Here is an 11,302-nt window from a genome sequence, read left to right on the forward strand (position 1 = left end):
TTTGATTTCAGTGCTCTCATCTTTTCCTTAAGACATGCATCAACTAATGCAAAAGTGCCCTTTATAACAGCAGGACCAAGACCATGTGTTGCCAGGTCAAATGTTTCCCAATTACTCTCTAAAGCATCTTGTAAAGCGTTCATGGTCTTCCTGCAATTGAAAATATCAACAGCTATTTAGGTGGAAATGCCTAATTTTAGGCTATCATGGACATAGACTAACAGAAACTGGACAGTTGAAGATTAGAAAAAAAATAATCTTTTTCAGTCTTCAACTGTCCACTGAGTCTGTACCCATCTAATCTGCAGATTATTGTTCTTGGCTGCTGTTATAGCCCATCCACCTCAAGGTTCAATGTCTTGTGCATGCCAAAATTATTTTCTGCTTACCATGGTTTATACATAGTAAATGTATAACAATACAGTTACAAATAATGTGTAAATGCAGTTGAAATTATATTGTTATATAAAACCTTACTATAATAAGAATTTTATGATTCAAAACCACAAAACAATAATACTGGTCTCAGAATTCCCTTTAAAGTTATTACTACTACTATATTATTACCTTCACAAAGTTTGGAGCACTGTGAGGTTAACTTCACCTCCAACTCCTCCAACTTCTCTACAATTTTCTGTTTTTGTCCCTTGGCCATCCGAAGATAAGCCACTATAGTGTTTGCAGAGTAGCTCTCCGGCAGAGAGCATCTTCTCTGTAGCTCATCTAATGTGACTAGGTATCTGAAATATCAATGTGTTATGTATGTTATAATGATCTTGAAAAGGTGGAGGTGCTTTATCTTTTAAAAAATCCTCTTTAGATGCACAAGAATACAAAAGAAAGAAGGGTTTGAACCATGGCAATAAGATAATTTATTAACATGCTTTTTCAAATAAATGGGACTGATCTAGAGCATAATTTGCTATAATTAAAAACCCATTTAAAGCAAAATTGTCCTTACCTTTTTGCTTGGTGAAAGTCTGACACTTTTAAAGCACTTTCCACCAGGAATCCCCCTGGAAAAGTTGGAAAGGAAAAGTAACAGTACCAATGGGAGAGGCATAGCATGCATTAATTTAGATTAAAATGAATTACTGTCTATTGATAAATAGTGCTTTTCATAGACTCATCTACAGCAGCATAAAATGTCTTCATTCTGGTTTCCTTTATTAATGCAATATTTATAGCATTTATATCAGTGTCAACTGATTCTTTACTAGACAAACAGATCACACTGTTCAGCCGTAACATTAAAACCACTGACAGGTTAACAGTGAATAACATTATTTCTTTACAATGGCTAAAACCTACCAGAGGTTGAAGCCATTATAGAGCAGCTGCAAAACTTTACCTGTCTGATCTTGGTTGTGTCCTGAGCTGCTTTCACCCCAAATTCCTGCATTTCTGTTACTTTCTTCTGAACTGTCTTGTCCCTCCGTTTCTTTGTTTCTGTTACCTTCTTCTGAACTGTCTTGTCCCTCCGTTTCTTTGTTTCTGTTACCTTCTTCTGAACTGTCTTGTCCCTCCGTTTCTTTGTTTCTGTTACCTTCTTCTGAACTGTCTTGTCCCTCCGTTTCTTTGTTTCTGTTACCTTCTTCTGAACTGTCTTGTCCCTCCGTTTCTTTGTTTCTGTTACCTTCTTCTGAACTGTCTTCTAACAGAATTCATGTATTTAGAAATAATTTTAAAATGAACAGACAATCTATTAGTGAAATTTAATAATAGTCTATTAGCCTCTCAAAATGTAAAAAGCCTTATTAAACTATGCAATATTAGAAGGTTTATTATAGGCACAAGGGTCATTTATTCCAAAATGATCTACCTTGGCAAAACAGACACTTGGCATCCTCTTGATTCCCAGGTAGACATTTGTTATGGATATTTACTAAACAGGTTGAGCATTTTTCCTAGAAAGATCATTTGCATGAAAAATGGTTGGGTCAAATATTTTTTTAATTTTTACTTTTACTCCCCAACTAATTACACAGTTGGATCTGGTGTCAAAAAAAATCAAAAAACCACTGGAGACTGGAGAAACATGTTTAACCTTAGAATGCTTCTTTAATGTTATTTTTAAATGTACTTTGCGTCACTTGCCTTGTTCTTCCTAGGCACCGTGTTGTGACAGATACCACAAATACCTGACTTATCTAAAGCACATAGGAAACATATTTGCTGCATTGTTACTCTTTCAACCAGATATTGCACACCCTTGCGATATGCATATTGCGATATTTACATTTGCAATATTTCGATAATTTCGATATATCGTGCAGCCCTAGTTTGAATGTATTTTAGGAAATTTGTCTGTTTTCTGAATAATCTGTGCAGCTTAGATTTCCCCAATGAAGAAATAATCAAAGCAGACACAGAGCTGATAGATCAACAACAACAAAAATAAATTTATTGATGGAGAAATTATTGGTAGCCACGGTTGTGTTATACATGCGTTTATGACCTCAAGGTTAGATTATTGTAATGCTTTATTGGGTGGTTGTTCTGCACGCTTAATAAACAAACTCCAGCTGGTCCAAAATGCAGCAGCTAGAGTTCTTACTAGAACCAGGAAGTATGACCATATTAGCCCGGTTCTGTCAACACTCCACTGACTACCTGTTAAACATAGTATAGATTTTAAAATCTTGCTTATTACTTATAAACCCCTGAATGGTTTAGCACCTCAGTATTTGAACGAGCTCTTGTTACATTATAGTCCTCCACGTCCGCTGCATTCTCAAAACTCTAGCAATTTGATGATACCTAGAATATCAAAATCAACTGCGGGCAGCAGATCCTTTTCCTATTTAGCGCCCAAACTCTGGAATAACCCACTGAGCAAAGACACGTCCAAAAGACGTCAATTTAACGTCTTTGTCGTACATTCAGAAGACGTCCACTGAGGAGCCAGAATGAAAGTTTTTGCGACGTCTTTTTTAGACGTATTTTTAGCATTCAGTATTAACGTCCAAGTGACATAAATAGTGAAGGTTAAAAGATGTCTTTTAAATGTTTTTATTGATGTCCAAGCCACATCATTACAGGGTTCTAAATTAAAGTTTTTAAGTCAATAAAAAAAAAATTCAACGTCACATACAGAAGTTCATACAAGTTTTTATTATGTTTAATTTGACTAATTTCAGACATCCCTGTTGCACTCAATTGAAACCAACTGAACTATTTTAATTGTTAATGAGGCCAGAGTTCAATCTTGTCTTACTATGAGCTTTATTTATTTAGCTAGGGGAAGTCGTGGCCTAATGGTTAGAGAGTCGGATTCATAACCTACAATCTCGTACCGGCAGGGATTGTAGGTGGGGGGAGTGAATGTACAGCGCTCTCTCCCACCTTCAATACCATGACTGAGGTGCCCTTGAGCAAACCCCCAACTGCTCCCCGGGCGCCACAGCATAAATGGCTGCCCACTGCTCTGGGTGTGTGTTCACGGTGTGTGTGTGTTCACTGCTGTGTGTGTCCACTTTGGATGGGTAAATGCAGAGCACTAATTCCGAGTATGGGTCACCATACTTGGCCACATGTCATGTCATGTCACGTCCCTTTATTGAACACCATGAACATGTCACCATCAGGTTGGCTCCAAGTTTGCATGACCACATGGTATTCGATAACACTCATACTAGTCATAGTAAAGGCAGTGTGCAGAAGTACTGCTTTAAAATTGTAAATAATAAATGAATACCTATCCCCTTAGTTGTACCGGTCCAATACATATAGGTGTGCAAAGACATTTTAGTATTGGAAATACGTGATCTGATCTATTATAAAATGATTTTTTTTTTTTGAAATGACAAGAGATTACTTTTTAACCATCTTTAATGAGTTTTTCAGCAAAATATTAACAAGCTGATGAAACTAAATTCTAATAATTAAATTTTAACTCTCAAGTGAACAAAAAAATAAAATAAAATAAAATAAAATCCCACAAGACTAGACATTTGGTCTGAAATGACTAGGGGGAGGGGGTATAAAGTCCCCTAAACTGGAAATAAACACAAATGCCTTACAGTACTCATGCAAAAGTCCTCAGTTATTTTCCACCCCTGTATGCCCTCCACCTCCCTTCCTCCCTGGTGCATGCTTGAGATGTTCTGCTGCATGATGATTTATTGTAGCCTCTGTAGCTTCTTTGTCCCATTTCATGACTGCAGCTGCAAGAGTTGAACAAAAGCAAAAATTACAATTTCATTACAAAGAAAACCAGTGCACATTACATTGCAGTATGCATGTTCATTTAGTATTTGTATGTGAAAACATTAAGATTTGTTTATACTTTTTTTTATAATTCCTCCTGTCAAGAAATCAAATAAAAAGAAGCACTATGCAGAATGCAAATACTGCAAAACAGCAATAACAGAGGAGGCTGTCACAACATCGAATTTCTCAATGAATCACTTCAAATAGACAAATTAATAGGCACATTTAATATATATATTATATATGTAATACATGTGTATGTACTGTTTGAAAATACATTTTGCTCCTGTCTTTACATAATGCTGAATGGTGGCTGAAACAACAGACTTTTGTTACATGTTTAAACTGCTAAATGTTTGTGTCAATCCATGTTTATTTTGACCTGGAACAATGCGTTATCACTTAATTCAGCACGTACTGTACAACAGAAATAACCCTACCCCTCTACAAACACATTTGTTTGATTTGTTTGTGAAACATATATTCAAACCATTTTCAGTTAATCAGCTTGACATTGTGGCTAATAACTATGGCCAAAGTGACACCTGATAACCCAGCTTTCTCTCTCTGTAGTGTGTTTGAAAGGCAGCTCTGTGGAGTCCACTGCAGAGGTAGTTAGTTCATGCCACTTATGGAAAACTGAAAAAAGATGGGTTACACTTTACTTGAAGGGGTGTGCATAAGACTGACATGACACCTTCGTAATCATGACATGACATGAATATGAAGGTTTTTTATGCATGTTTATGACAACTGTCATTAAGTGTCATTCGCTCAGTTATGTAATTTTTAATGCAAAGATGACATTGTTTGAGATGTCTTTGTTATGGGCTATGGTTAGGGGTAAGGGTAGGGGTAGGGTTAGGTCAAATAATGTCATATTTGCATTAAAAATGACATAACTAAGCGAATGACACTTAATGACAGTTGTCATAAACATGCATAAACCCTCTTTCATATTCATGACATGTGTCATGTCATGATTATGAAGGTGTCATGTCAGTCTTATGCACACCCCTTCAAGTAAAGTGTTACCAAAAGATGTTTGTTTGTTCTGTTTTTGACATATGGGCTGAATTATTGAAGAGTTCATGCCACTGTTCACATTGCTGTTTTCTTTTTCTTCTTCTCTTCACACACAATGAGGATCCAGGGGTACTACTTGGAAATCACAATTTGAGAAATCAAAATGTATTTTTTAAAATTGTATTTATTTCATAATGATGACTTAGAGTACATACATAAACATAATACAAAAAAAAAAAAACTTTAGTGGGAACCCAGCACGAAATCTATGCTTATATCATCACAAACTGATTAATACAGCATAATTTGTTTGTAGTTTGTACATATTTATAGATAATGCTATTATGAAAATGGCTCATCACAAAAGCCTTTCTTTTGTACACATTATCTGGGCATCATGTTCTTTTTTGTATTTTTCTCAGGTTTAAGCAGAATTATATAACATTTTGGGGTGAATATACACAGCAACAGGCCATAACTGGAAGCCAAAATAGCAAAAATCTCCACAGCTACCGTGTACTTCCCCGGTGAGCTGACATACGCTGGCACAAATGCAATCCACACAGCACAGAAGATCAACATGCTGAAAGTAATGAATTTTGCCTCATTGAAATTGTCTGGAAGCTTTCGCGCAAAGAAGGCCAGCAGGAAGCAGACCACTGCTAACAGACCGATGTAGCCCAGCACTAGTACAAACCCCACAACAGATCCCACCGTGCACTGCAGGATCACTCGAGCACCAAGCTCACCTCCTGCATTCTCTGTGGGCAGAGGAGGAGCCAGCAGCAGCCACAGTAAACATATCACAACCTGAACCAGTGTGCAAAGGAAGATGCCTGCCCTCTGCTGGATGGGCCCAAAGTACTGCATCAGATTTGATCCAGGCAGAGTGGCCTGAAAAGCCACCAGCACCACCACAGTTTTACTGAGGACGCAAGCGATGCAGATCACAAAGCTCACTCCAAACACGGTGTGACGTAGCATGCAGTTCCACGGCGCAGGGCGGCCAATAAAAACCAGCGCACACAAGAAGCAGAGGGTGAGTGACACCAATAGTAGGAAGCTCAGCTCTGAGTTGTTGGCCCGTACAAGGGGTGTGTCACGATAATGGAAAAAGGCTGCCAGAACAGTTGTGGTTAGTGTCGCCCCAGTGACGGATAAGACTGTCAGGACAATTCCCATTGTATCTTGCAAAGACAGAAACTCCACAACCTTTGGGATGCACCTTGTTCTTTCAATGTTTGACCAGAACCTCTCAGGACATCTCACACACTCTGTAGAGTCTAAAGAATGTTATGACTCATAGTTAGGGTTGGTTTTACATTGTACAGATCTTTTAATGGGACTTGCACTGCTTTTGTTATGGCTGATGTCTTTTAAGGTTAAAAAGTTAATACCTGTCATGTTACTGACTTCCCCTGCTGCACAAGATAGGCAGTCAAAACAGCAGACAGGTTTTCCTTTTTGTGCAGCCTTTCTAGTGCCTGGAAGGCAGCTTGCACTGCACACAGATACAGGAACCTGAATGTTAGAAAAAGAAACTCCATCAGAATCACAGCAGCCTTCTAACAACACAATATCTGTTGGCACAAGCACATAAAGAAGAACAGAAAGAATATGATTCTTGCCTTACACAAATGCATTATTCTTTTTCTATAAAAAATTAAATAAAATAAAAAAGATAACTCTTGTGCACACAATCGTATTCTTTCTCATGCCATATCTTTCCCCCCTCAGCAGGGGTTAGTCCATTATTAAACGATTGTATCTGAACCACACTGAGAGGTTAGATAATGGATGCTTTCACCTGCACACTTACAGTACTTGTACCCTTTGAATGCACTTGATAACAAACATTTACACACAAACTCATACATTCATATTTTCACGCACTGTAAAGAAAAAAAGATTAAAACTAAAGCAAATAACACCACACACTGACATTAGGGTTAACATTGTGTCTCGCCTACTGCTTTGTTTCTCAGTAATACAATAAGAGAATAACATATATGAATAAAAGTAATACAATAATAGAATATTAGGATCGATCTACAGCAGACCCTGATTCTATGAGGAAGTAGCGATTTTGCTTGTTTTTTTTCCACTTTTCCATTTTTTTCGCTCAAGTTCATGTGCGCCCATTTGTAACTTAAATATGTGAGGCATCTGGTGTCATTCGCTTCCATTTATTTCAGTTGTACAAAACATTTTTTTACTTATTTGTTTTTAAACAGTAATTAGATATAGATAGATCGATAGATATATACAGTGTGTATTTCATTTTTGACAAGAACATTTGAACTGATATAATAAAGCACTGGAAGTCACTGGACTCTTACCTTGTCAGCCCAGCCCCCTCCCCAAACCACTTTCTCAAGGTTTATGTTCAACTCCTGGCCTGGACCTTTGGCTGCATCAAATTGTCCAACCTGGACGAAATTCACTGCTCCGCTTTCATCTACATGCCAGTTCATAATGTCATAAGAGGCAGATGGCTCACGGTTACCTTCAAAATAAACCAGCTCACCCACTGGTGTTGTGAAGTTTACTGCATTTAAGTAGTGCAGAAGCTGTAAAAGGAAAACAGAGGGCAGAGGATCATATGTAGTAACTAAATTAATTATTTGAAGTTTTGCTTACATAAAACATTATTTTAAATTAATTCAATTATTATTATTTTTTTTAAAGACAGGAGGTCTGTACCTGTCTGGGATTTATTTGGGTCACATCAGGACATTCTCCATTTTCAAACGGCCCTCTACCAGGCTGACAGGCCATCATGTTGTGAATAGCATTGGCAATAGCATACACAGCCTTATACACATTGTAAGTGACTCTCAGCTGTGAAACATCTGTGTAGATGCGGCCATGTTTCTCCACATTCTCTGAGCCTGTGCACTTTGGAGTTTTAGATGAAGGCTGCCAGTCTTGTGCCAGCGAGCACCCAAAAAGTTCTTTCCAAACATCTTTTACAAACGGTTCATTTGGCTGCTTCGCAGGGCTCAGCTGGGCAAGAAAAGCACCAAGACCCTGAATATCAGCCCGACGCATAGCAAAGCCAATGGTACCGGCTAGGAGAGAACTGCTTGCTGGGTCAAAGAACAGAATAGAGGTGCTCCAGGCCTCTGTGGCTATCCACTGCCTGTTGGTCACATTCTGCACCACCACTTCCTTTAACAGGACACCTATATCAGGGGCAATGGCAAATGTTACCACAACACGAGCTGTGGAACTCTGGATCCTCTCCACAGTTCGCCTGATCCTGCTTTGTGAGTGTGATTTTGGAATGAATTCCAGGTAGTCCACACAGATTTGTGTATTTTCCAGTTCTTTCAAGAGAAGCTGCACGCCACTTTTACCATATTCATCATCTCCTGCGACCACCCCCACCCAGGTCCAGTCCAGCAGGTGCAGCAGACGGGCCATGGCCTTGGCCTGGAAAGCATCACTGGGAACAGTGCGCAGGAAAGAGTGAAATCTGCGACTGTCACTGAGACAAGCACAGGATGCAAAATAACTCACCTGGACAGACAAAACACAGATCAAAATCTAGATAAAAACAATGTAAAAAATGCACCAAATAGTTTATGCTTAGAAATGTTATGCTTACTACAATTATTTAAACATTTAACTTAATACAAAAAGTTTTCAATAAACATTGGATAAACTACAGTAAATAACAGTTGCTTACTCTCTAAAATGTATCAGAGCAACAATTTCAGCATGTCAAAGTACACAAATCAAGTACTTGAGTAAAAATACAAATACCCTAACAAAATATTACTCCAGTAAAAATATTAAGCACTCCTTTTCAACTTAACTTGGGTAAAAGTACAAAAGTACTTGATTTTTAATGTAGAAGAACTCTATGCAATACTAGTTTTACATCATTTGAAACTGCAACGGCAGCAGGGTAGATGTATGGGCATTCATTTGCGTTATTTTAATGTAATTATAAAAAAAGAACTTCCCCCTTCAGATGATAATACACAAATGTGAACATGTCTACATTCAAGCATTTCATACAGAAGGCTTAAAGAGCCCATTTACAGCAGCTTTAGTTCACAAACAACAGGCAGTCGTGACCTAAATTTGATTTTCATTTATAATAACAAATTCTAAAATTCGGCATTAGTAACCTACTCTTCGCTCCATCAGTCATGCGGCACACTCAAGCTCCAAAGACCTCACATTCTTGGCTCATTTTTAGTCAGACTTGTGAATTCACAGAACTGTTAACTGGAGATTCGCTCTGACTGGATCACTGTCACACACTGTCATTGTCAACAATGTAGCAACAATGGTATAATTTTTAATGTTATTCACACAACGAATCCAGTTCAGTAAATAATAGATAATAGAATTATTATACTTAAAAATGTTTTGTTTTTGTTTTTTGTTTTCATTGTAGCCTAAGAGCTTTAGAGGAATGCTTAGTTTCAATATACATGTAAACCTTTTATGTTACTGGAGAGATTATTATGAAATTCAAGACAACTCTAGTCTTTAAATATGCATTTTAAGTGAATTTTATCAGTGATGTACTGTATATGGATATTCCAGTTTAGGAAATTTTAGAAAATGTACTTACAAATGTAAAGTGAATACTAGGAAAGCTTTTATGGATGTCAATGGAACATAATGATCTTTAAAAGTATAACACACTGATGAATAACACTTTTTAAAAGTCACAGTAAGTTATTTTTAAATGTGACATCCAAAAAATAAATAAATAATTTATTATACCATGGGGATATCAAACACTCCGAGCGTGTCAGCCACCACTATTGAGGCAGAGGAACGAGCGTCACCAATAATGACAGGCACCATTGGTGCCCCGCTGCATTCTGCTCCCGACACTGTCCCCTCCTGCCCTGTTACCAGAGCTAAAGCAGCACTCAGTGTTGTGCCCTCAGCTAGGCAAGTGTCAGCTACCAGGTACCCCAGAGTAATGTTTGGAAGCAGGACAGGATCCCGATTAATCTCCTCCACTGTGAAGATCATAGTTTTGAGCCAGCGGTATGAGCGAAGGTTAACACTGAAACAAAATGTAAAATGTAAAGTTTTGTTAATTTGAGGAATAACTGAATGACTATATAGCAGATTTTTTTTTTTATTCTTATGTGATAATTCTAATATGTTGAAATATATACAATAAAACAATATATTATTATTTTAGGCTGAGTAGAATATCAGGGTCAGTTAAGGTTGTGCTGAATTACAGTCAACAAAAACCCTCTAGAGAGACCATTTTCACATTAAACAGTTATCTTGTCTTTAAGTTAATATTAAATACTCACCCCTGGCAGCGAGAAATATGCTTTATTTGAGTAAAAGCATGATAAGGCTCTGGTGCTTCAACATGAACTGGAAATAGACCACCAATGATCACATCTCCCTCTTTATACAGACTTTCTGAAACAAATCTGGCCTGCAGACCACAGGACAGGCCTGCACCACAAACACTGACCATCTCTACAATAAATCCCATCACCCACAACCACATAATCAATTCCATGACTTTACACACACACAGACTGAAAAAACAGAGTGTGGGAGACTTAGTGCAGAGTCACACTTTCCCAGCAAAGAAAGAAGGGTTGAATGATCTCCCCTTTTGTAGACTTTAATTTGCCTGGGGCTAAAGTAGATGCGAGAAGAAAACAAGTGAGTGAGGGATAATTGCAGAAAGCTTTGTGGAGAGCACAAAAACAAAGAAAAACGACTTTAAAAAGATTTTGTGATAATTATGCAACTGCAAGCATGGAGCAAAAAAACGTCAGCAAGCATCAAAGCTAGACAAATGTTGAAAGATCACTTAATTTACAAGTTAGTCCAGGTGAAAAAGAAGTACTCTTAAATGTATTAAAAATGTACTTGAAATTCAGATATATTTATAGTACAGTTGTATTCCTAACATGCTTACTTCTAAGTGTGTTAAAAGTGTACTGAATTGCATTTTAATGTATTTTTAAAAAGTATACTAGAAGTACTTTGGTAATAAATATATGCTTAGTTGCGCTTTTAAGAAATATGCTAAAACACAAGCATACTTTTGTGACAT

At 37.4% G+C, this 11,302-nt stretch overlaps 1 protein-coding gene and 1 long non-coding RNA gene across 2 annotated transcripts; both read right to left on the bottom strand.

The window, feature by feature from the left end:
- Positions 1-622: 622 nt before the first annotated feature.
- LOC107550113 (uncharacterized) lies at positions 623-1,903 on the bottom strand. Its single transcript, XR_001604626.1, has 4 exons — positions 1,823-1,903; positions 1,352-1,654; positions 962-1,016; positions 623-740 (listed from the first exon to the last, which is right to left on the bottom strand). It is a non-coding gene; the product is annotated as an uncharacterized lncRNA (long non-coding RNA).
- A 2,711-nt stretch (positions 1,904-4,614) lies between these two features.
- LOC107550110 (extracellular calcium-sensing receptor-like) lies at positions 4,615-10,744 on the bottom strand. The gene is made up of 7 exons (XM_016231333.1): positions 10,539-10,744; positions 9,985-10,276; positions 7,942-8,760; positions 7,578-7,808; positions 6,636-6,759; positions 5,633-6,521; positions 4,615-4,654 (listed from the first exon to the last, which is right to left on the bottom strand). Exons 1-7 carry the CDS (start codon positions 10,742-10,744, stop codon positions 4,615-4,617), a joined length of 2,601 nt encoding a protein of 866 aa, XP_016086819.1.
- Positions 10,745-11,302: the final 558 nt, after the last annotated feature.

This window comes from Sinocyclocheilus grahami, unplaced genomic scaffold (genome assembly GCF_001515645.1).
Source record: "Sinocyclocheilus grahami isolate Dianchi unplaced genomic scaffold, SAMN03320097.WGS_v1.1 scaffold388.1, whole genome shotgun sequence".
NCBI classification, from domain to species: domain Eukaryota; kingdom Metazoa; phylum Chordata; class Actinopteri; order Cypriniformes; family Cyprinidae; genus Sinocyclocheilus; species Sinocyclocheilus grahami.

Bases quoted from the DNA above. Each gene is read 5' to 3' on its own strand.
- LOC107550110 (XM_016231333.1), bottom strand. From the start codon at position 10,744: ATGTGGTTGTGGGTGATGGGATTTATTGTAGAGATGGTCAGTGTTTGT. The intron at 10,277-10,538 runs GTGAGTATTTAA...ATTTTGTTTCAG, and splicing joins CATATTTCTCGCTGCCAGGG to TGTTAACCTTCGCTCATACC. The intron at 6,760-7,577 runs GTAAGAGTCCAG...TCTAACATTCAG, and splicing joins GAGGGGGCTGGGCTGACAAG to GTTCCTGTATCTGTGTGCAG.